Consider the following 25,623-nt stretch of genomic DNA (forward strand, 5'->3'; position numbering starts at 1 on the left):
CTTCAGTAGCCGGGATAGGCTCCGGCACCCCGCGACCCCGAAAGGGAAGAAGCGGTCAAGAAGATGGATGGATGGATGGATGGACATTCCTAGGCCCTGCGACTGACTGGCGACCTGTCCAGGGTGTACCCTGCCTTCGCCCTTCAGTAGCCGGGATAGGCTCCGGCACCCCCGCGACCCCGTAAGGGAAGAAGCGGTCAAGAAGATGGATGGATGGATGGACACATTCCTAATAGGTCGTATCATTTGTAGTCCATTTTCTGTTTGGGACACTCTTCCCTCCAACAACTTAAGTGAAGTCTTACCCTTGTTTCCATTTTCTGTCCGTTGCACCAAACGTCTACAGTGTCCTTTTCTGTGAGAAAAAGAAACATTTTAGATTTTTGAAGGCATCTAACTATGAACTGTATATAAAGAACTGGACAGAGCTCCCACACGTTCCAAACTGGAATTACCCTCTGGTTCCAAGAAGCCAAAACTCCATAGACTTTTATAAATATTCACAGATTCTTTTGAGCCACTTTTACTGGAGGAGGCGTAGACTTTGAACAAGCTCACTCCTGATTGGTGACAGCAGTTGCCATAGCAACATGACTTAGACTGACTCTGACCAATCACTGTTATCTAGTATCATAGAAAAATGGAGACCGAATTGGCATCATTTCACTGGAGCTCAAAGTAAGACACGTTCAATGCGTGACATCACACCCGCTCCGTCCATTGCTCTTTATACAGTCATTCTATCTAATCTTTGCAACTTTTTCTTCTGAAAGCTCTCCAAATAGTTTAAAATTAAATTTTACCTAAGATTGTAGAGAAATACTGTAGCTGTAGACTCCCATAACCAGCGATGTAGAATGAGACTCACCGAGCACCACCCTGTAGTCCGTCCCGTCCGCCTGGAACACCCAGGTCTTTGTGGTCTTGGCTCTGTCGTCTACGAACTTCTGCAAACTCTTCCCGTCGATGTCCAGTGAGTATTCATAACTAAAGCCGCTGACAGCTTCTATGTTGATGGTGGCTTTGATGTTGGAGCCTCCGATCATAAAGGTTTCCTTCCCGACCAGCTTGAACATCCAGTCTTTTTTCACAACTTCCTGTTAAAAGACATAAAAGAAAAGATATAACATAAACAAAAAATTATGAAATTCTTAAAATAGAACCCAGAGGAACACCATCAACAATGTCTGCTTCTATAGTGGTATAAATATTGTGAAAATGTATCTAATATTTCTGTATATTTGTTTACTTTTAGCCTTTTAATCAAGGTAGCCTAAAAAAAGATGAAAACAAAATGACTAAATAATCATATTAGAGGGTAAAGTTTAATCTAATCATATACGAAGATTTTTGATGAGCAGCTATTTATCATAAAATCCTAAAGAAAATTTTGAATTTTTACATTTTCTCTCCTTGACTCTACATGCAGTTGCAGGGCTCAACCAGTAGATGGTGCTGTATCACCCACGGTGATTTTTATAAACCCAAATTAAAAACACACCATGAAATAACCCATAAAACATTGGAAGTAATGTTATATCACTCTAGACAGAAGCTGAGAATTAATAAATAAATCACTATTTTAGTCATTGATGGACATCAGAGAAACAGCATTTTGTATCAAAGTAATTGTTTGTCCCCACAAATATAAAAAGTTTTGTTGCTTCTTTGTAACTTTGACTCCAGTCAAATATAATATTTTGATAATTCTCTGATTCAGTACCTCCTTTACGTAACAACTTAATATATATAAAAAAAGATAAAGATGTTTTTATTGTTAACAAAGTCCATGAAACGTCAAAGTTAGTGATGCTAACTATGCTAGCTTAAATGTAAAATGGTTAGCTAAATATATTTTTAAAAAAAAAACCTTAAAATGTGATTTAATTTTAAAACCTAATCTTGTATCATCTAAACTCCTCATTGGGATCAATATTTATTATTCAATGTGTACATATTTTAAAGAGCAAACAGCTAGCTACAGCAGCTAGCTTGATTGTTTTTGCTGTGTCATTTCAGAAAACGGCTACACTGGTTCTGCTCAGTTTGGTGAAATAGATTTTAAATGGTTTTAAATTAATAAAAATAGAGAATATGAATTATTCTCGTGAGATAAAAAAGCAGCAGTTGCTCGAACTGCTAATCTGAGTTCTGCTTGTGTCAGCAGAAAGCAGGGGAGTGCCTCAGGGGTTGGTTATAAGACCCCTTATCTTAATCGCCAAAATCACAGATAAAAATTTATAAAAAGACTTTTTGTGCTCCTAACTGTTACAAAATTTGTTTTTGAGAAAATATGTGACACTTGACTCAAAGGTTAAAGTTAAATGAAACCGTGTCTACTGCGCTCAGTCTTACCTTCCCGTTCACATAAACGATTCGTTTCCCGGTGGTGGTTCCGTGAGCAAATTCAATCCTGTACACCCCATCGCTCAGGGCTACCTCCCACACAGCCACCACGTCTCCCCCCAGCATGTCTGCTTCTGCGGGGCAGAGGTCTGGGGGGCTCACAGGTGAAGCTTCATGCCTGCCCCGGAGCCGGCCGCTTCCTCAGGACTGGCTGCCGCTTCAGCAAGAGGAGCATTACTGTAAGAGGCTTACGTGAACGCGCCGCCGTGCTCGTGATGATCGGGATAGGGCTGAGGGTCATCCTGGAGGAGGCCATGTCTGCCAAACCCAACATGTGAAGGAGGGACTTTTATTTTGAAAGAAAATCAAATTATCTAACAATTTTTAATCAAATCTGAGTTTATTATTTACCATCCAAATTTATGTGATGATGGTGATGCTTCATAAAAAAAAAAAAAAGAAAAGAGAATTAAGATCAACAGAGAAGGCCCGCATCATCAGCTTCTCCTGCCATGCTTTAATGCACAAATGTCACTATTAATGTTAATATGTTTCAAATTCCGAATAATGAAGCCACACATTTTTTGTTTTATCTTTTTTCACTCAAGTTGACATTAATTTTAACTGGCACGAATTTGTATGAAAACGAAACAAAATCACCTTTTATATCTTGTCAAAAGTTAGCATTGGATTAAAAGACTAAATTTACTAAGTGAGATCATAATTTTTAATTAAATCTGAATTAAATATTTACTATCCTAACTTGGAAATGTAATTTTTGGGATTATGGTGATGCTCAATTAAAAAAAAAGAAAAGAAAGGAACTGAGCTCATCAGAGCAGGCCCACATTAACAGCTACCTACACCATGTTTTCATACACAAATGTCACTATTGGTATTATATATTTACATAATGATTATCAATCTGTTTTGAATTACAAACTGTGAAACCACATGTTATGTTTATCTTTTTGCACACAAATTTACTCTCAAAGAGAGGCTTTTATTTTGAAAGTACAAATATTTACTTTATTCAAAATCAGGAATATAAAAATGTAAGATTTTTTTGACTAAAAGTACAACATTTTAACAGCGTTATTACAAATCTAAATTGACTGATTAAACAATATTTTTTTATTTCTAATTGGCTAAAATTTGTGCAAAAATAAAACAAAATCTCCTTTTACGCCTCGTCAGAAGTTAGCATTGTTTCTGTGTTAAAAGGCTAAATTTCCTCTGTTAGCTAACAAATCTTTATATATCTTTTTGACTATTTTGGCATTTATTAAGGTTTTTTAAACTCTAATTTGGAGTTTAGCTAATATTTGTGTCCGACCAGAATTCTATGACACCTCGTCTTTCATATATCGGAATAGAGAAGTCACATGACACGAGCTTCCTACAACTGTCACTAGAATTTCTGCATTTTAAATGTTTCTGTGAGTCTATCAGACTAACGATGCTTTTGTTCAGCTTTCGCTGTGGTTCACCCTAGATCTATTTGTTTGTGTGTTCTTGATTGTTCGAGTGGTGACCTGGTTGTGAAGGATGGCACGTGTTTATCTGTTCGATCTCTTCGCTCACCGGCAAACGCGTTGCTACTGACTGACAGGAGGAAGTCTGAAAGCTTAACCTGACTAATGTTGATCATGAAAAACATTTGTCTTTTTTATTTGGTTAAAGTCAGTCTGATTAGTGCTGTTGGCGACAAAAAGGATTGAAATAAAATTCTATTCTAATATTACAGTTTCTGGTCATTTTTCTTTCTAATTCGATTCTTTAGTAAAAATTTGGAGTAAAAAAATGGATCTTTGAGCCTCATTTTAATGTGTTTAATAAACTGATTCATAAGAAGTCAAAGAGCGACTTTATGTTGAAATGTTACAGTGCCTCCTGCTGGTCAGCCGATGGAAAACCTGCTCAATTTCTGGATTTATTTATTTTATTTACTTGTGCTTTTATTTTGAAAATCTCAATATTTTAAAAAAAAAAACAATAAAAATTAAAAAAAAATTGCAGTTGTCAAAACGTCAAAAAGTACGGATTTTGGGGTCAAACAAAAATTTTGCATGTATAAAACCAAAACGTAAAATTTAAATCTTAAAAAATATATATTTTTAAATGATTACCAATTGTTTTAAATGCAGAATAAATCATTTTGTTCCTTTTTGTTGTTCATTACTTTGATATATATTATTTACATTATTAATAACACTATTTTGAAGGTGTAGCGTTGCTGAAATAAACATTTTTTTCAAAATAAAATAATAAAAAAGAAGTATACATAGATTGATTTGTACAGATTATTTAATCCAAACAATTAACAAAAAAATTGCACATGAAGAATTGGTTTCGTCAGAACATTTTTACATTTTTGGCAAATCATTAATATATATCATGATTTCCATCAGAAAAGCATGTAAAATGGGAGGTCCTATCAAAGTAAAAGCATACTTTTTGACTGTTTAGGAGGGAAATAAACAAAAACAAAAGCAAAAGAAGAGCCTTTTGTTGCTTGTGAGTGAGTTCAAGCAGCAGCAGGTGTGAGTGTGTTTATCATCAAGAAAGTTCCCGAGAAGCCCAAACATCATAAATAGGAGAAAGGCGTGCAGGAAAACAGTGGATTACAGATCAAATTCCCTTTGAATGTTGATTCTAAACGAGGCTCAGAGGGAGGATTTGGTGGGAAGCAAGTGTTTGATACTGGCAGTGAGGCTGTAGGAATGTGACACGCTCGGGGACGAGAACCGGCCCGCTCAGCTTGTAGGTTCCTACAAATCAGGAAGCAGTCCGTCTTCCCTGGAACTTCCTGTCCTCGGTTCCGAAAGAGGAAGCAGAGACAGACGCGGCGGCGGCGTGTCTGTGAGGTTGGTGAGGAGAGTCGGGTCAGTCTGTCTCTTTGCTGCACCTCTGGCGCCACCTGCAGCTAGAGGATGCGACAGTGCTTCTTCTTCTTCCGGCCGCTCGGCCCGTTTTTGTCTTTGCTCTCCGACATTTTCTTCTTGCGGACTTCCCGCATGAGGTCGAAGAAGACCTGCCAGGAGAAGTGGTGAGCGTCAAACACGTCTCTGTCTTTACACTCCAACGACAGCAGAAACCATTTATGCTAACCTAAATAGCGCACGCTCTTTGACGTATCCTAAATCTTCACGCGTTTACAGGACTCTGCTCATTGTGATGCAGAGAAAAGCTGCTTTTCTCTGTACAGAATTGCATTTTGTTGCAACGCTGCTTTTCTTTGCACTAGAATCTGTTGGGTTACGATAACTGCGAATGATGATGACTGCAAAAGCTTTTACCTCCGGGATGAACACAAGGGGGCTTTTCTCCAGGTAACGGAAGTTGCATAAAAGGCTGACGAGTAAAGTCAACAGAATGTAAAAAAAGGCTTTTCACCGATATTCATGTAGTTATTAATAACTAACTTTACCATCCTATGCATGTAACATATTTTATGTACATAACGTACTTTAGTAACACAAATATATGTAACGCTTTACAAACGTAGTGTTACATATATACGTGATACGTTGGTACATAATGTAGGCAAGTAACACAAATAGATTTAATGCTTTATGAACATAAAGTGTTACATATATACGTGATGCGTAACGTATGTTTGTACGTAACGTATGTATGTAACAATTTATGAACGTAAGGTGTTACATCTATACGTAACGTACGTAACATAAGCAAGTAACACAAACATATTTAATGCTTTATGAACGTAAAGTGCTATGTATATATACATGATGCGTAACGTATGTTTGTACGTTTGTAAGTAACGTATGCAAGTAAAACATATATGTAACGTGCGGAACATAAGCAAGTAACACGAATATATTTAATGCTTTATGAACGTAAATGTTACATATATATACACGTGATACGTAACGTATGTTCGTACGTAACGTATGCAAGTAACATATATATATGCAACGCTTTGCGAACGTAGTGTTACATATATACAAAACGTACGCAACATAAGCAAGTAACACGAATATATGTAACGCTTTACGATCCTAAAGTGTTACATATATACGTGATACGTAATGTATGTTACATTTGCATGTAACGTATGTAACGTGTATGTGTAACACTTTGCGTTCGTAAAGCGTTACACATATGCATGTACGTATGCATGAATGCAACATGTAAGTGGCACATATATGTAAAGCTTAAAGAATGTAAAGTGTTATATATTAAGGTGTTACTTACGTATGTACATAACGTATGTAATGCACAAAAGCAACATATTAATGTTTTGGTTTACAAACAGTGTTACATTTATATGTGGTATGTAACATATGCAAGTAACACGCATATAAGTAACTCTTTACTAATGTAAAATGTTACTTGTGTAAGTGATACATACGTATGTACGCAAGGTAAGCAAGTAACACGAATATATGCAACGTATGTAACATACATAAGACATATATATGTAACACTTTATAAAACTAAAATGTTAAATAAATACGTTACATACGTACATACATACGTAACATATATGTGTAACACTGCGTTTATAAAGTGTTTTGTACGTAACGTATGTAATGTATATAAGTAAGTAACACGTATGTATGTAACACTTTACAAACGTAAAGTGTTACATACATATGTACCATATATATATGTAACATTTTATGAACGTAAATAGTTACGTATTAACGAAAAGCCTCAGAATCAGTTGTTTAACTTCATTGGAATATGGAAATTGCCTAAAAATAGTGTCGCATATCCATGCAAAGCTGCTTTTCCTCATGAAGAATTCTTTGGAATTATGGAAATTTAATAAATGGTCAAAGTGCAAATTTCAACTTCTATTGGTGACGAAATTTCCAGTTTTAAATTGTTAAAATGTAGTTACTCTAAATAAACTGTTCCGGACTGCCCCCTAAAAATCACTCAGAGGTCTCAGCGGTTCACCTTGTCCACGTTGGCTCTCGTCTTGGCCGACGTCTCGACGTACTGGACTCCCCACTCGCCGGCCTTCTTCGCAGCCTCGTCTGCAGTGACCTGCCGCCGGTCCTCCAGGTCCGACTTATTCCCCACAACCAGAAGAGGGATGGCCTCCTCCTCCTTTACCCGCAGGATCTGCTCCCTAACGGACACACACAGGACCTCCTGGTGACTCCCATGATCCCATCTGTTGAAACTAAACTATTAAAGGGTTTTAAAAGGCTGAGTATCCGAGTCTGCTGATGGAGGGATTCACATAAACCAACAGCTATCTGTAGAGGAAGCTCCTCCAGGTATGGAGTTCTGTAAACAGCCTTACAGCACAGGTGTGGGCGGATCCCAAACGGCAGCGTAACATAGTGGTGCTGAACTTTGCCCTGAAATGATAACTATCTCCCGTTTCTGCAAAGCTTTTTAGGGGGGGGATAAGCTCCTCCCACCACTTTCAACAGGTTTGTGTAAACAAAACAGGAAATAGAAAAGAACAGTTTGCAATCCGTATAGAAAAACCTGTATGGTAACAGTCAGTTCACACACCTGACGTGTCAGTAAAGAAGCTCAGTCGGATTCAGCTTTTACAGCCACTTTGTCACCTTCTGGTAAACAGAAGCAACTAAAGAAACGAGACAAATGAGTCTATCGATGTAAAAATAAACACATTTTTGATCCTGAAGTCGGAAACATGTGTCATTTGTTTGTTTATGTTGAAAAACATGAATTTTAAAGAATGAAAATTGTGTTTATAACATGTTTATGATGATGGAGGACGTTTATGAAGGAAATAAAAAACCGGACTGACCTGAACTCCGACGTGGCCGTGAAAGACTCCAGCTCCGTGATGGAGAAGACCAGCAGGAAGCCCTCGCCACTTCGAAAGTAGTTGTCCCTGATGGCGGCGTAGTCCTCCTGCCCCGCCGTGTCCAGGATATCAATCTGCACGTCCTCGCCATCGAGCACCACCTTCTTCCTGTAGCTGTCCGCCTTGGTCGGCTCGTAGTCCTCCACAAACTGCACACGCAGAGCAGAAGGTGTGACGGGAGACAGAGGGGGGCATTATGGGAAAGGTGGTCGTGACCACCGGCTCACCTCGTCGTACATGAACTGCAACGTCAGCGCCGACTTCCCCACGCCGCCACTGCCCACCATGATGACTTTGTGGAGGACCAGAGAGGTCTGGTTCTTGTTCTTACCAGTAGCCATGGCTCTGGTTTAGGGAGGAGTTCTACAGCTCACAGCTTCAATCCCAAAACCAGAGATCCGCAGGGAGCTGGAGGAGACTGGATCAGGATCCACCAGGAGAAAAGAAATCAAGATATTTCAACACAAAGTTTCGGCTTAAATCCATGAAAACAAAGATAAAAAGAAAGGCTAAAGTGTTGTGACCCTAAAGTGTCGTGACCCTTTAGGGCCACTGTAAAGGGTTCTGTTGTGACCTTAAAGTGTTGTGACCCTAAAGTGTTGTGTCCATACAGTGTTTTGGCCCTTTAGGGCCACCGTTAAGTGTTTTGTTGTGACCCTAAAGAAGTCCTGTGACTTGTGACCATAAAGAAGTGTTGTGACCCTCAAGTGTTGTGACCATACAGTGTTTTGGCCCTTTAGGGCCACCGTTAAGTGTTTTGTGTGTGCATTATTTTAACCAACTGTCCGTTCACACAGAATGCAATTGGCGTGAGATTCCTGTTCTGTACCATCTTTGTTTTAACATACGTCAAAGTTGCTTTTTGATGGTTATCCAAAAGTCCGTTAACGTGGGAGGAACTTCCATCAAAACCTTTTCTCGACCTCGTCATGGAGGACACGGATACTGACAGATCAGGTTTCATTTTGAAGAGCTGAATAAAAGCCTCGGTGCCTGGGTTCATGAAATCGTTCAGACAGTCAGTGAGGAACAGCAGCTTTCCCGCGCTGTGGCAGGAGAAAGCCGCTGCTCCGTCTGTTAACAAGGACGTGTGGTCGGGGAGGGCAGTATGGCAAGCAAAAGGTGTCATAAATCACCTGGAAAAGCGGGCAGGGCAGTGCCTCGCCTGCAAATGTTCTACCGATAATAATTATTAATTAAAATATTTGAATGTTCCCACAGTTAGTTTCAATAAAACAGCTTAATAATTTTAAGTTTCGTTTTAACTGTTATATTTAAGATTTTATTAGGACATTAGCCCAGATAGATTTGGTATTTTCAAAACTATTTTTAACCATTCTTTTTTCTCAGTTTGTGTAGATTTGCTCTCAAGACGTGTAAATGTGATCAGAAATGACACGTTTTAGCATTTTGTTTATTTTCAAAGTACAAATATGCTCTGATCTTATAAATAGCACCAAATCAAAAAACGTTTTGTTGTAATATATGTGTGTGAGTGTATACTGAAGTACTTTATATTTTTGGTATCAAATATATGTTTTGGAGCTTTTCAAAACATTAATTTTGGGATTTAATCTTTTTTTTCTTGTTTTTTTTCACTTTTTTTAATGATCCCGACAGTGAGTTTTGTGATCCGATAAATCGCTATAGGGCTGCCACGATTAGTCGACTAATCGACGACTAATCAACTATTAAAATAGTCGACGACTAATTTAATTGTCAATTAATTCTTCCTTTATATTATATAAGGTCAGAGTGTAATAAAGTTGAAAGAAATAATGACATTATGCTAGCTTTTTGGACTATTTTGACATTTATTAATGTTTTTTAGGCAATTTTGGAATTTAGCTAATATTGAAGCTACATGCTAGCTATTTTGGCTACTTCAGCATTTTTTCAGGCTAATTTAGAGTTTAATATTCAGCTGTATGCAAGCTATTTCGGTTGATTTGGGATTTTTTTGTTTTTTAGGTTATTTTGGAATTTAGCTAATATTTCAGTTTACATGCTAGCTGTTTTGGCTAACTTAAGCTTTTTTTGTTTGTTTCTTAGGCTGTTTAGGAATTTAGCTAATATTTCAGCTACATGCTAGCTATTTTGGCTAATTTATGATTTTTTTCAGTTTTTTTAGGCTAATTTAGAGTTTAGCTAATATTTCAACTGCATGCTAGCTATTTTGGCTAATTTAAGCTTTTTAGGCTAATTTAGAGTTTAGCTGATATTTCAGCTGCATGCTAGCTATTTTGGCTAACTTAGGCTTTTTTTTTAGGTTAATTTGGCATTTAACTAATATTTTAGCTGATTATCACCTTCAGCTCTTTCAGCTATTAATTTCAGCGTTTTCAGCTATCATCACTGGCATCTTCAGTAGCCAAATTCAGTTTACACCATTCACACTAGCATTCTCCCATGTAATGCTATATATCTAGTTTTAGTTAGTTTAAAGCTAATGATTAAGATGTGTGCTTTACATCCACTTTGTGCACGACCCGATTAGTCGACTAATCGGAAAAATAATCGTTGATTAGTCGACTATTAAAATGATAGTTTGTGGCAGTACTACATCCCTAGCGAGCAATATGGGAGCTATCAAGCCGTACAGTTTTTAGATCTTTTGTTTTTTTTTTACATTTTAATCGTAATTTTCTTCATATAAATTCCCTCCATCAGCAAAATGTCACAAGAACTTGTTAAAAACAGATTTTTCCTTTAAATTGGTCTTTTTGGAAGTTTTAATGTTTTTAAAAGTTGCAAAAAACAGAGCAAAAAGCTAAATCTGACCTGATGTATAATGTAGCCCCTTTGATTGTGGTCATTTGTCCACTTTAAATTAATATTTAGTCTTTTTAGAACTAAATGAGGCTTGTAATGACATCGGTCTCTTCTGTTGGAGGGTTCTCCACAGAGCACTAAAGTCTGACAAAGACACCAGCAGACACCAGCAGCTATGGAGATGAAAGATAATTTGTTCCTGCTGTTTGGAGACTTACTCAGCTACAGTTATGGATGGCAATCTCTCTCACACCTCATACTGATATGAACACACACACACAGATGTGTGAGATCACAGTCTGTGATGGAAAAACACTTGAGTCTTTCAGCTGAAGCAGACAGACATGAAAGAGAACACGGGAAACCTGCTTAATATTTTAAAATACTAAATAAATATGCAGGTTAATGTCAACACCCAGCAGCAGCAGCTTCCTCATTGACTCAGCCAGCTGACAACATGTTTCTACAAGAAATCAGTCACTTCTGCTCTTCCCGCCTTCGAAGTCAAGGACGCCTCTGATTGGCTGCCTGGGAGCCGAGCGCTCCCTCGCGGCGCCTCCTATTGGCTCGTCGGGCCGTCAGTTACGAAGATGGCAGCTAGCTTACTTTTGAGCGCTGGAACTAGAGAACGCTTCCCTTTATGGGGGAGATTTTGAGGAAGCTGTGCTAAAATGCTCCACAGCGGAGCGGCGACAGGCCGAAGGGGGCTAAAATAGCCCGGGTAAAGTGCGCTAACTCACCTGGAGCCGTGATATCCTCCTGGTCATACGCAAACCCAACACGGCAAACTTTTACAAGTTGGCCAAAAAGACTGCGCGCCCCACCTTTACCCGGATCTGCAAAGATGGTCTATAGAGACCAAGAGGAGTTACTCTGACGCTGTGACGTTACTCACAACGGGATTCACCCCCTCTTCGATAATTACAGGAATATAATAGTATTTTGAACCAAGATAGAACATATTTTATTGGAGGTAGAACTAAAAAAATGATTAACTTTTCAATTGAGAGAAAATAAAATACTTAAAGGTGGGTTGAAGTTTTAAAGCAACAAACTCAGGAATTCAGCAAAGAGTGAGATGTCTTGAATCTGTTTTCAGTAGAGGCGTTGAAATGCAGTAAGAGGATATGATGTCACGGAATTCCTTACATTTCTTTTTTCATTTTTTTAAATAAGACACATTCTTTTGTGACATTTAATTTATTTACCGTTTAATTAGTAAAATTATCTAAAAGAGGAAATAATTTAAAAGTAATATGAGGATGTGATGTCAAAGAGTTCCTTATAGTTCTCCTTTTATTTTAAATTTTAAATCAAGAATTTGGTGACATCTATTTTTTTCTTTGTAATAAATAAAGGAAATGTAAAACAAAACAAAAACCCCTCATATCTATCATTTTAATTTATAAATAATCAAAAGTAGTAAGAGGATGTGATGTCACAGAATTCCTTACATTTTTCTCTTTCATTTCTTTTTTTGTTTTTATAAATAAATCACATTCTTTTGTGACATTTCATTTTATTCTATTCAATAAACAAACAACAACAAAAAAAAACAAGTTAGAACATTTTTTCTCAAAGTAAAAGTAAACTTTTTACTTCCAAAAAGAGAGCAGGAGAGACTTAAAATGTGTTTTTTTTTTTTGTTTACAGCTATAAAATCTGGAATTTGAAAACGAGTGAGAGGTCTTGAGTTTGTTTTCAGCTTCCCTAGTCATTGAACTGCAGTAGGAGGATATGATATGACAAATTCCTTACATTTATTTTTTTATTTTCATTTTTTTAAATAAATCTTATTCTTTTTTGACATTTCATTTTTGTTTTGTCAAAAAGATAAACAAAACAATAAGGAAGAACTGTAAAAAATGTCAAAACTTTGCTTTGAAAGGCAATCCATAGACAGCATGTTAACAAAAGACATGAAAGACTGTTTAAAATGATTTATGTCTTTTAAAAATCCTATTATCTAATATTCTATAGTGATGTTGAATATTGAAACACACAATTTAATCCATATTATTTTGGATAACCGTGACAACAGAAAGTAAGTTGTGAGCAACTCCAAAGAGGAACTAAGATAGTAAAGAAAGAAGCATTTAAATATTTAAAATTGATGAAATCAGTTAAATAAATAGCAGAAAGTAGAATTGACCAGCTTCTTGATGTTGTAGTTCCTGTGTTTGGACCAAAGATGGCGCCATTTCCCCACGTTTCACCCAGATGATGGTTTGAACTTGCAGCCATCAGTCTGACTGTTTAGGAGTTGAAGTTTTACGCTCTAAGTCATAAGTCTTTGCCAGATTCATCGTCAGGACGCCTTGTGTTTTAACGTTGTCGCTGGTGGCGGCGGTGGGATCTGGACTCCTCAGTCAAATCAGTCAGCAGAGGTCAGAGGTCGACGCAGCTCTCGTGCCGTGACGGGCGGATTTGGTTTGGCAGCTTTTACTAACAAATGTCTGGAAGGTCCAGCAGTGTCACTCGACCTCAGCGGGTCGGATCGAGTTGCATGAAAAAACGCATCGGGACATTTGAATATGGAGATCGTCCAGCCTGAGAGCTCAGGAATCAGGGCCTTCCACACTCTGTCAGGTTTTTGTGTCAACCAAGCTTCGACATGGATAAAGCTGCAGTCATTCTCTAACTTTAAAGGAGGAAAATTACTGGATAGAAACAACAGAATGGACATTGATGTTGGAACACTCCCGTAGAATCAGATTGATGCACCGTTGAGGTTCTTGGAAGTTTTCTCCATAGTTTTTGAAAATTTCAAATAGTTGGAAAAGTTTTTTTTTTTTTATTTCTTCATTATTTTTGTAAGTTAAAAAAAACTAATATTTATAATTTTTTGAATTTTCAAACTAAATCTTTATTGGTCGTTAGTCATTTTATTAAACAAATATTTCTAAGTAGGAACATATATTATTTTTCAAAGAAAGATTTTAATAAAATGTGGTCATTTTTTCACTTTTCAAGTACTTTTTGGTATAAACCAAGGTACATTTTGGACTGTAAAGCTTAAAAAAATAATAATAATAAAAAAATTGGTCAAAAATCACCCGTGAAAAGCAGTTTTTATCTTTAATTAAGCTTAAACTCAGTCATTTTCATCAAATCTGGAGACTAAGTGTACTAGTCTAGTCAGGGATAAATCAAACAGTTTATTTCAAACACAAATAATTAACAAACAAAATGTGAAGAGCAGAATAACAACTGCTGCTCTGTACAGTTCACAACGTCAATAACTGGTAGTGTAGGACATAAAACTTGTTTCCAACATCTAATAAAGAAACTTGAACGAGACACAGCAGAACACACATGAAACCATCTGTGGATGATCAACATGAACCTGGAGTAGAAGAACAACTCAAAACATGATTGAGAACACACTGAAAAAACGAACTAAAGCACAGACTCCTGACAGTACCCCTCCCCAAAAGGGCAGATCCCAGACGCCCAAAAACAAAAACTAGTCCAGAAATCAGCAGGAAGGCGTATCAAAGAACCTTTTCACAGAACCAAGTATGAAGAGTAAGAATCTTAGGACTTTCTTTGTGTCAGAATATAGAGGTCAGTATCACTGTGGAGAGAATTTAGTGTTAGAAAGTTAAACTTTATTTAAAATACATAGAAAAATGCAACTTTTTAAAGACTTTTTGATGAATTAACCACTAAAAATGAATTCTGATATAATTTGTGGGCTGCATGGTGGTGTAGAGGTTAGCACTCTCACCTCATAGTGTGAAGGGTGAACAGTAGGGCCGGGGTGGGATTATATAAGTTCACTTCCTCCCACTGCCTTTCAAGCAATCTATCATTTGATGCCTACTTATCCCACGCCGGACACATCTTGGGATGGATGTAAACCTCTGTTGATTGTATTACTTTTGCAATATTTGTGGTTTGATTGCTTGAAATCAACAAATCAAATCAAGGTTCAAATCCCAAACATGCTTCCTGCTCATCCACTTTTGCCTTAAAAGTAGCTGGATAGGCTCCAGCAACCACCTGACTCCGAGGATTCAGCAGGTTCTGAAATCGTTTTAGATGTTTTAATATCTAATTGGAGTTCCATCAACATTCAGTTTCTTGTACGTGTTTTTTATGTATCGCCTCTTGAGACTTTTTCAAGAAAAAAACACAAATTGAGCAGAACAAACCAGAAGAAGAAGTCTTCCTCTCTCAGCCTGACAGGCATCCATCAGTCTGTGTTTTCCTGGCAGTTGATCATGCGCGCCGGTGTTTGTTGTGTGACGGGGGGGTGTGGCTCCACGCACACGCGCAGCCTGACAGCGTGCAGCCTCGGAGGGGCTCCTCAGGGAGGGCTGCTTGGCCCCGCCCACTGTGTGAAGTATAAAACTTTTGGGTGCGCAACGCCTCGAGTCTTACAAACGCCAGGATGGAAAGGCTCCTGCGCGCGCTCTCTGGCACAGCTCCCTCTTCTTCTTCTCCTCCTCCTTCTCTTCTTCATCAGACCGGGATTTCCCACTCGGGACGCTCGAGCTTGTAGAGACAGAAAAAAAAGAAAGAAAGACAGAAGTGAGGAAGAGGATGGTGCGTGCGCTCACAGGATGCTGGTGCGGAATTTGGATCCGGTTCTGTGGAATATGCTGACAGACCCGGACGACTGATGGTTTTTGCTGAGGATGCGCATCCATATAACGATGTAATTTCCCAGTTCTCAGCGCGCACAGATCTTTGAGTGAAGCTGCATCCGAGTGCGTGAGAGCCGAGCGGCGCGCGCTCCGCATGGAGACGGCGCGGCTCTGAAGGATCCCTCCTCTCTGTCCGTGCATGACTTTGACTCTGGGAGCAGAAAGAAAAGCTGCCTCCTCTCTTCCTCACACAGAAAATGAGTAGCTGTCCCCTCCGGCTGGCTCTCCTCGTGGCTTGCGTCCTCTACATCCGCTGCAGCACTGCGCCCGGCACCGAGGCTCCCCGGGGCGCGTGTGCGTCCTGCGCCGCCGCCGCCCGGCCCGAGGACGCCGAGTCGGGGCGCGTGGACGGGGACTTGCTAGAGGCGGTGAAGAGGCACATCCTGACCCGGCTGCAGCTGCGGGACAGACCCAACATCACGCACCCCGTGCCGAAAGCCGCCATGGTGACTGCGCTGCGGAAGCTCCACGCGGGGAAGCTGCGCGAGGACGGCAGGGTGGAGATCCCGGACCTGGACGGGCATCCGATGAGCAACGAGGTTCTGGAGGAGAGCTCGGAGATCATCAGCTTTGCGGAGAAAGGTGCGTCACTCAAACGGTCTGGTTTAAGCTTTTGGGGTTTTTTTTGGAACAAACGTGCGTCCTCAGATAAAAAGAGTCAACAACAGAGACAAAGGAGATTAGAAGATTGATCCTTCATGATGAGGCTTCCGGCGCACTGCAATAAACTGGACACTTGTTGTTCTCCAGATATTTCACATAAAGTAAGATCAAGTTTGAAGTGTGCAGTAGTGCGCTCAGCGCGCGTCTTGAATCCTAATTCCGTGCGTTATTTGATTTTTCTGCTCACATTGTTACTCCTTTTTATAAATTTTTCTTTAATTTAGAACATTTTTCTAAAGTTTCAGCTTAATCTGAAAGGAAGTTTGAAATCAGGAGGCTTTTTTGGGATCTCCAAAGCGCAAAAAAAAAAAAACCGCAGAGTTGGAGCGGCTCTCCGCGGCGCACAGGTGGAGCCGCGCGCCCGGCACTGAGGCGGACCTTTTCTTGGGCCTGGAGAGGCAGAAGACGCAGGAGGTGATCAGTGATAGATAGCTGCTTGTTCACACGCGTGCGCTTTTCTTTTTTTCTTTTTATATATATATATTTTTTTCGTTTTTCCTTTTGGATTGTTTGCGCGTTTCAGTGTGCAGCTTTTGGGTTGAGTTTTTGCGCAGCCTGAATGCTGAGCGCAAATGGACGGGCTGCTTCTGCCTTAAAAAAAGCACAAAAAGCAGGAAATAATCACCAACAAGCAATCAAATCAAATCGAACCAAAGCTGATAGATCTCTAAAATCTCCAAAATCACTCCTTTGTCAAACTGAATTTTTATGCAGATAAAAGTTTGAACTTTTTCAGAGGTTTTCCTCACAAACTTTCCACAGATTTGAGAACATGTTAAATGTAAAAACCCCTCACGGCCCTGGAGATGCTTGTAGATGAACACAAAGTCTTTGTTTTCTAGAAAGTTATGACATTTTCCAGAAACAACTTTTTACTTTCCCAAACTCCCAAACTTGGCTCATTATCTTCCCTCTGATGGAGCCGCCAGTTCTGGGTTCGGGTTGCCAGATTGAGTTCTGTTTCAGTCTAGTTTTGGCACATTGAGCCTCGGATGGGCCGACTTGGGGTCATGTGAGGTGAGCCGAATGATGATCTTGTTCAGCTTTTTGGCTTATTTCAAGCTAGCAAAACCAAAAAAGACTAAAGAAGACAAACAAAATGTATATATTTATAGATAAATCAATATATTGGATGATTAATTGTGGTTTAATTGGATACATATCCACATTTATCCACCAGAATACACGTGTAGATTTGTAAAAACTTGAAATCAACGTAAAACACAGAATTCAAACTAATTAAGTGATTGAATTCATCCAAAAACACTGTTTTGATGAAGAATTTGTGAGAAAAAAACAGATTAGTCTTTCTTTCTATAGAATAAAATGTGAGCAAAGTGTAAAGTGTCTCCCATCCACAACCACATGATGCAGACTCTCGCTGTGGACCCCAAAATCCTCCGTTGACCAGGTTTTACCGCGGTCACTGAATCCTGAGGGTTCCAACCCGATAAATGTGTCTGATCTTCTTCATCTGACGGCTCGTCGGCGAGTCGCCTTCAAGTCCTGAACATTAAACACGCAGAAATACATCAATGAAACTGAATTACTTTTATGTTCTGGCAGCTAGAGGGCACTTAGAGTTGCAGGGGGGGAGGGGGGTCAAAGGGGTATACTATCTCTAGTAGGTCTGGTAGAAGTGAAGGAATCAAAATGTGGTGGTGTTTCCTCCTCAAGCCCAATAAATGATGTATTTGTGCACAAATTTCACTCTCAAAGTCCAACTCCAGGTTACTAAGAGACTGGGTTATTTGAACTCAAGAAAAAATCATAAGCTGCATAAAAAAATACATCTCAACATAAATAACCCAAGAATTGAGTTCAAGAAACAACCAAAGTGTTCAACCTTTTAGAACCAGAGCTCCCGTTTTTATACTGTATTCTTCGATTTACTGTAACTTTTCAATCGTTAACATGATCAACATAATTTCAGTAGATTTTGAAGGAGAAAAGCAGCTCAGTACTCGGTTGAAAAGTTACAATATGCTAAAGATTTGGTGTTTAAGCGTCACCGGTGACGCCTTAGGTGTTAAAGGGTTAAAGATTTCCTGCTTAAGGTTAAATTCTTGTCACAATCTCTGTTACTCCAACATGTCTGGGCAACACATTCTCACTCCCAACTCCTCATATATGGATGTATGGTTCCGGCCTCCTTTGCGCCACTTTTTGACGTTTGGGTGTCCCCAACTGGTCATTTTTTGATGTGTTGGCTGTTACCATTAAATCATGGGTCTACAACTTCCGGGTACCAGTCCGACGGCGGCTTGGTACCGGCCCACAGATAGGGGAGAAAATGCATGCAGTAATCAGGGGTCCCCAACCCGGATATGCGGACCGGTACGGACAGATACCGGTATCCTAACCCAGTACCGGTTCTGTGTCCGATATTGCATCCGGTACCACGTCCCGAAGGTACCCATAAGTCCATTTGTGATGAGTCAGGAGTGAGAACGTGTAGAAAAAAAAATGCATTACAGTACCAAGAGTCTGTCACGTTTTGATGTCTTGGGTGTCCCCGACTCATCGTTTTTTTTTTTGTTTTTTTTTTACGTGCTGGGTGTTACCATTAAATCAGGGGTTCCCAACCACCAGACCACGAACCGGTACCAGTCCGAGAGCAGCCTGGTACCGGGCCACAGACAGGGTAAATGCTACGGTAATCACAGGTTCTTAACCCTTGGGACACAGACCAGTACAGGGACATGGACCGAATTGGTACAGGTTCCCTAACCCTAAGCTGGTACCAGTATTCTAAACTGTTACCACGTCCTTTACTGTGTCCTGGGGTTGGGGACCCCTGATTTAATGGTTACAGGCAGCACATCAAAAAAACGACAAGTTGGGGACACCCAGAATGTCAAAACGTGACACTGACTCTTGGTACTGTAATTTATTTATTTTTTCTATAAATTATCACTCCTTACTCATCATAAATGGACATATGGTTGGGGCCCCCTCTGTGTCACTTTTACATTTTTGGCGTCCCCAATTCGTTGTTTTTTGACGTGCTGGCTTTTCTAATGAAATCACAAGTCCCAAACCCACGGGATGTGGTACTGGGCATGGAACCGGACTGGTGCCAGTTCGTAGTCTGGAGGTTGGGGACCCCTGACTTAATGAGAACAACCAGGATGTCAAAAAACAACAAGTTGGGGACACCCAAAACGTCAAAAGTGACACAGAGGGGCCCCAACCATAAGTCCATATATGACGAGTTGGGAGTGAGAAGATGTTGGTGTTGGTCATACAGTCTTTGGTGTAGTTACTGAGGTGTTTGTCTTGTCCTTCTCAGATGACCTGGTCACATCCAAGTCCAGCCTGTTCTTCCTGATCTCTAGTGAGGGAAACCAGAACCTGCGGGTAATCCAAGCCACCCTGTGGCTCTACTTTAAGCTGCTGCCGTCGCCCACCGAGGAGCGCGGCAAGCGGAAGGTGACGACAAAGGTCTACTACCAGGAGCCCGGCCTCGGCAGCAAGTGGAACCTGGTGGAGAAGCGGGTGGAGCTGAGGCGCAGCGGCTGGCACACCTTCGCCCTGACGGACGCCGTCCGGTTGGTGTTTGAGAAAGGTGGCGACAGGCGGCAAAACCTGGACGTGCGCTGTGACGGCTGCGAGGCGCAGGGGGTCGTGCCCGTCTTGCTCAATCTGAACGACGACTCGCACCGGCCGTTCCTGGTGGTGCGGGCGAGGCAAGCAGACGCGAAGCACCGCATCCGGAAGCGGGGGCTGGAGTGCGACGGCAGCAGCGACCTGTGCTGCCGCCAGCAGTTCTACATAGACTTCCGGCTAATCGGCTGGAACGACTGGATCATCGCGCCGTCGGGATACTTTGGGAACTACTGTGAGGGGAACTGCCCCCCCTACATGGCGGGGGTCCCCGGATCGGCCTCTTCCTTTCACACGGCCGTGGTGAACCAGTACCGCATGCGGGGCATGAGCCCCGGCTCCATGAACTCCTGCTGCATCCCCACCAAACTCAGCACCATGTCCATGCTCTACTTCGACGACGAGTACAACATCGTGAAGCGGGACGTACCCAACATGATTGTGGACGAATGCGGTTGTGCGTGAGGGCCCAGTTTAACTGAGAACCGCACGCCATATTACAGCAGCAAATGCATATAGAATATTTATGGACAATGAAGAAGACGTGCACACACCCACTTCCACACGTATCTACACATCCCCATGTATGCCTGCACAGAAACTTGTACATATATTTATGTTTGTTGACTTTCTTGGTCATATCAGTTCAATCCCACTCTCTTCTTAATCACTTTGAAAACAATCAGCTTCTCATTAGATATCTCCAAGATGGTGAGGAAGACTTTGGTCCAGCCTTTACAAAGCTGCATAATCAGATAAAATACTGCTGCGGTCGGTTGAGTTGTTTAGTACGTGTAAAGCTACGTTCACACCGCCCTCGGAAACGTGAGTTCAAGCAACCACTTTGTATGAAAGGTCCACGATTTCAGATATTAAAACTATTGCGTTCAAGTTTCTAAGACCATTTTCAGGCTCTATATTCCAGACCCTTCAACACACGACTGGACTCTGATTTGGTAGTGACATACAGATGGTGTTCCTTTTAATTCAAGGACCAACCAGCTGAAAATTTATCATGAAATTGATAATAACGGTTTGCCAGAAATCTATGACACGAGCTTTGAAAGACATTTCACTCTAACTCTAGGTGGTAGACGTGCGCTGGTATCAGGTAGCGTTCTTGAACATGCTCGGTGTGAACGTAGCTTTAGGCCAAAAAGACCGGATCGTCTCTCTCAAGGTGCAGGGAGCCTTACCTAACAGATCAACTGTGCAGCCACCTTTAACAAACAGCACTTCAGGCCTGCAGTCACAATCGTTCTTACCTTTCCGGCAACAAAACAGAACATTTTTGCTCCAATGGAAGGCAAAAAACGGAGATGTTATCCCTAATGTCCAAGAAAACAACCATGACTGGGATTACTGGGATTAGAGTTCTTGTAGAAACTTAAGCAAAAGGAAGTGAAACAAGAAAAAAACATAAAAATACTTGACTAAATTTCAAATTTTTTCAATCTAATTTATTTTATATGTATCTCAACAACAAACCATAGGACACCAAGACAAACATCTCCCTTATCTGCCTGTCTTTTTTGGATCCGAAACGTCTGGTTGGCGGAGGTCCTTAACTCTTGTTTCATTCAGCGAAAGCGAGGCATTGCCATATCGGTGCAGCTTTGCACTCCCGGAACGCACACTTTGAAAGCACTTGCAGATTGAAAATGCCTTTGAGAAGCCCTCGGCGATGCGCCATTAGAATCTCTCTAAAGTAAACGAATGCCGCGTGAGCTATGCAATGTATAGTCTATACCCACAAATCCGACAACTAAAGCCCTTATGGGACAAACTATCATTAATACTTGAAATGTGAGAGTGGCAGGCTGAGATGGGCGGGGCTTCAGGAGGGAGGAGCAATCAGAAGGCTTTTTTGAAAAATATAACGTCCTGAACTTCCTGTATGGAAGCCTTTTAGTCCAAAATAGGAGGTTGGAGGAGCAGAGATGAACTCAAACTACATCGTTTAAAAAACTGCAAATCATTGACAATCATTGAGGTATATTTTTATTTACACAACAATTAATAATAAATGACGGAATTTTGAATATAAAAATGTTTAAATGAGTGTTTCTACATGCTAAAAGCACAACAGATCATTATAAGTTTTCACATTATTTTGGGACAAATATTTATCTATGGCACATCTTTTTTTTTTTTTTAATAAAAGCATATTTTACTGAAAGTAAAAAAAGAAAAATCAACCCAACTGGTGAAATGAGTTGAAACTTTTGACTTACTGTATAACCATATTTATAATTAGTTTCCCAGCCTAACACAGAAGTTTGACCATCTCAAAGCACCAAGTGCTCTGGGTCACTGGGAGACAAACAGAAGCCACTTTATCTGGATTATTTTAGGTTCTTCAAAAGGCACTTATTGGATGTCGCTAAATATTTGTTCACAAATAAAATAAATCAATTAAAAAAAGCCAAAGTTATTAAGGCTCTCAGCCAAAAACCATTATTTGACATCTAAAGGCCTCTAAGTCAGCCATAAGGAAAAATAAAATGTTTAATGCACACAAAGTAATATTTATTCAAAAAATATATGTATTTTTTAAAATCTAGAAAAAACATTTTTGAAATGAATAAAAAAAAATAATTTACAGACAGTACTAACAATGTGTATGGATGGACCTCGGTTTATTCAAAAAATATGTTTAAATACAATAAACCCTTTGTTGATGCCATGACACAGATTTTATTACAAAGTTTTGTCTCTATACCTTTATTTGAAGTTTATAAAATGTGTGAAGTAACTTTTCGGGAATGGTAAACTGAAATCAAATTAGGCTAATTTTGTTACAGTGACCAAGTCCTAAAGTATATCCCTGAGGTACACCACAACATATTTTGTGATTACAAAAATGTAACTAATTTTCTTTGAAGTTTATAAAATGTGTCTTAACTTTCAGGTTGCCAAAATTTGTGGTAATATGAAATTAAACTAGGCAAATTTTGTTTAAGTAACCAAGTCCTAAAGTACATCCCTGAGGTACTCCATAACACATTTTATTACAAAGATTTGTCTTTATTTATTTGAAATTAATGAAAGTTGTAAATTCACTTTCAGGATATGGTAAGTTAGAATCAAATTAGGCCAATTTTATTGAAGTAACCAAGTCCTAAATCATGTTCCTGAGGTACTTCATAACAGATTTTATTACAAAGGTTTAACTTCTTTAATGTTTATTAAAGTTGTATCAACTTTGAGATTGTTAAAACATGTGGTTATTTAAAATCAAAGTCCTAAAGTACATCCCTAAAGTACTCTATGAAAGACTTGAATACAAAGATGTGTCTTTATTTATTATAGGGTTATTAAAGTTGTAACTTAACTTTCAGTATGTGGTGAGTTGTAATCAAATTAGGCAAATTTTGTTAAAGTGACCAGGTCCTAAAGTACATCCCTGAAGTACTCCATAACATATGTTATTAAGAAGATTTAACTCCACTTCTTTGAAGTTTATAAAAGTAATGTCTTACCTTTTAGGAAGCAAGAATATGTGGCAATTTGAAATCAAACTAGGCAAAATTTGTTAAAATGATCAAGTCCTAAAGTATATCCTTGAGGTACTCCATACCAGATTTTTTTACAAATATTTGTCTCCATCTCTTTGAAGTTTATGAACGTTGTGTCTTACCTTTAAGTATGTTAAAATATGTGGTAAGTGGAAATCTAATCAAGCAAATTTTGTTAAATTAACCAAGCCCTAAAGTACATCCCTGAGGGACTCCATATCAAAATGTGTTACTGATTTTTGACTTTTGCGCCTTTAAATATTACTTTTTGGTTGGGAAATGTCATTTGAGACGTTGGAAATTTGAGATTTTGTAAGGATACAGGCCGCCGTCAAGACTCACAGAGATGACCAAACCTGTTTTCATTGTCAGACATGACGTGCCGGCCTTTGTGCAAAGAACACTGAATGACCTGTTGTGCTTTTCGACGATACAAACATCATAAAAGTTTATCTCGCAACATAAAACCGGGTGCTGGTATGCAGCGAGGCAACCGGCGGCGATGCGCATTAAAAGCCCTGATTTCAGACGAGTGTGCACACACCAGCACACGTTTACAGGCCTGTTATTTTGCACGTCTGTAGCGCTTATTCACAAATACCTGAGCCCCACATCCTGCTTATTATCTCCTCCCGTCCGACGCCCGCCCCCCTCCCTCGCCTGCTGCTGGGATCTCTTATTCTTCAAAGGTTGTTAGAGTATTTGCACTGAGGAGTTGCGTGACTCGAGTCAGAAAAAGGAAATAAATAGAACTGCCATTGAAAGAAAAGAAGCTATTTTTGTAGAACCTGAGCTCTGTTCTGATGAACCGCATTGTGGAACCAAAGAGGCCGCCATGTTTTCTTCGTGTTGTGACTTTGTGACAGATAAAGAGGCCTAAACACTGTATCAGGGTATGATATCAGTCAATATTCAGCTCAAGCTCTTTTCTATTTTGTACCAAGACATGGAAAATATCATATTTTTTCATCAAAGTACTTAAATATTCCTAGTTTTCTTTTCTTGTTTTCATTAGCTCTTGAATCATTTAGAGAGAAGCACATGCCATCCTTGTACAGACCATGTAACATATAAATATGCTTTTAAAATATTTCAGTCTTTGTAATTGTCGAAAATAAATTTCTTATTACCAGTTGTATGGGTGTGTCGTGTTGTGTTAGCGAGATGCTCCATCATGACTCAACGACTAGTTTGTTCTCACAAGTGCAGATGTTTGTTGGTTTTTCCTTTCAGTTTTGACTGCACATAGGAAGTTAGAGGATTTGTTTTGGACAAGAAATCTAATTTTGCCACAAATATAAACAGTCTTTGAATAATGCAAATATTTTATTGTTTTGTTTTTAGCTGTTATAGTAAAAAAAAATATATATATATTCAAACGTACATTTAAATAAAATTATTAAAAAAAATTAGAGGGATACCCAGAGGTTAGCGCTTTTGCTCAAAAACAAACAGGTTCTAGTTCAAGCTCCGCCTGGGACTTTTCTGTGAGAAGTTTGCATGTTTTCCCCACGGATGCGGGGGTTTTGTCCTGGGACTCCGCCTTTCTCCCACATTCCAAAAAATGCGTAATGCGTAAGTTAATTACTCTAAATTGTCCTTAGATTTATATGGGTGTGTGATTCCCTGAGTCCCTGGCTTGGTGTATTTCAAGCAATCAGTCGTATTTCAAGCGACTGATTGCTTGAAATACACCAATTCCAGCAGATTGATTGCTTACATGTGGTATTCTAACTAATTGGCTTTAACTAGGTGCCTGTATCTTGGCAGGATATGATCTCATCAGACCAAAACTGAAAAAAAGTGTCTCAATCGCCTCAGCTTGAACTTCAATTTCAAACTCTAAATTTACATTTCTCAAACGTTGTGTGAATTGAGGCTAATTTGTGTACCAAGCTAATTGGTAAACAGACCTGGCTCCTGTAATGTCTTCTTTTTTAATTAGCTTGAATTTGAAAGTCAAACTTTGAACAACAAGTATCTAAAAAAATGATTAAATGAGTGAACAACTGTGGGTGATATTTCACTTTTTGAAGACAGCTACCTCCAAAATTAGTAGTTTGACTGATTTCACGTGGAGCTATTTACAAAAAAGGCCAAATAATTGCCCCCTTATTTCTCCTGCAGGGATCATCAAAACAAACTATTTTTTTAAACAGAAAAGTAGCATCTTGCACAAAATAACTATGTTAAAGCCATAAAAAATAGCAATTTAGTCTATAATAACAGTATTTATTAACAGAAA

General features: G+C 39.4%; 3 protein-coding genes across 4 annotated transcripts in view; 1 reads left to right on the forward strand and 2 right to left on the reverse strand.

Annotated features, from left to right (window-relative positions):
- LOC112156830 (fas apoptotic inhibitory molecule 1) overlaps positions 1–3,687 on the reverse strand; it is a 5,011-nt gene extending 1,324 nt beyond the window's left edge. Inside the window, exons 1-3 of the mRNA XM_024289217.2 lie at positions 2,356–3,687; positions 869–1,097; positions 306–355 (exon numbers count right to left, since the gene is read on the reverse strand). Of these exons, the coding sequence (XP_024144985.1) occupies positions 306–355; positions 869–1,097; positions 2,356–2,472 (396 nt within the window). The 5' untranslated portion in view covers positions 2,473–3,687. The remainder of the gene's footprint in view (positions 1–305; positions 356–868; positions 1,098–2,355) is intronic.
- A 948-nt stretch (positions 3,688–4,635) lies between these two features.
- On the reverse strand, positions 4,636–11,830 carry LOC112156829 (ras-related protein ralB-B). Of its 2 annotated transcripts, none has more exons than XM_024289216.1 (5): positions 11,680–11,830; positions 8,395–8,575; positions 8,108–8,316; positions 7,276–7,450; positions 4,636–5,380 (listed from the first exon to the last, which is right to left on the reverse strand). In XM_024289216.1, exons 2-5 carry the CDS (start codon positions 8,506–8,508, stop codon positions 5,273–5,275), a joined length of 606 nt encoding a protein of 201 aa, XP_024144984.1. In that variant the 5' UTR covers positions 8,509–8,575; positions 11,680–11,830; the 3' UTR covers positions 4,636–5,272. The 2 variants fall into 2 exon arrangements, with proteins under 2 accessions (XP_024144984.1, XP_024144983.1); XM_024289215.1 differs by having other exon boundaries at positions 8,395–8,585; positions 11,680–11,813.
- Positions 11,831–15,132: 3,302 nt separating this feature from the next.
- On the forward strand, positions 15,133–24,516 carry LOC112156806 (inhibin beta B chain). The gene is made up of 2 exons (XM_024289181.2): positions 15,133–16,173; positions 19,547–24,516. The coding sequence occupies exons 1-2, from the start codon at positions 15,789–15,791 to the stop codon at positions 20,323–20,325; spliced, it is 1,164 nt and encodes a 387-aa protein (XP_024144949.1). The 5' UTR covers positions 15,133–15,788; the 3' UTR covers positions 20,326–24,516.
- Positions 24,517–25,623: the final 1,107 nt, after the last annotated feature.

This window comes from Oryzias melastigma, linkage group LG2 (genome assembly GCF_002922805.2).
Source record: "Oryzias melastigma strain HK-1 linkage group LG2, ASM292280v2, whole genome shotgun sequence".
Taxonomy (NCBI): domain Eukaryota; kingdom Metazoa; phylum Chordata; class Actinopteri; order Beloniformes; family Adrianichthyidae; genus Oryzias; species Oryzias melastigma.

Excerpts from the sequence above, each read along its gene's own strand:
- LOC112156829 (XM_024289216.1), bottom strand. The coding sequence starts at position 8,508 with ATGGCTACTGGTAAGAACAAGAACCAGACCTCTCTGGTCCTCCACAAA. Across the intron at positions 8,317-8,394 it reads TGCAGTTCATGTACGACGAG|TTTGTGGAGGACTACGAGCC; the intron begins GTGAGCCGGTGG and ends CTGCGTGTGCAG. Across the intron at positions 7,451-8,107 it reads ACGGCCACGTCGGAGTTCAG|GGAGCAGATCCTGCGGGTAA; the intron begins GTCAGTCCGGTT and ends TGTGTCCGTTAG.
- LOC112156806 (XM_024289181.2), top strand. The coding sequence starts at position 15,789 with ATGAGTAGCTGTCCCCTCCGGCTGGCTCTCCTCGTGGCTTGCGTCCTC. Across the intron at positions 16,174-19,546 it reads CATCAGCTTTGCGGAGAAAG|ATGACCTGGTCACATCCAAG; the intron begins GTGCGTCACTCA and ends TGTCCTTCTCAG.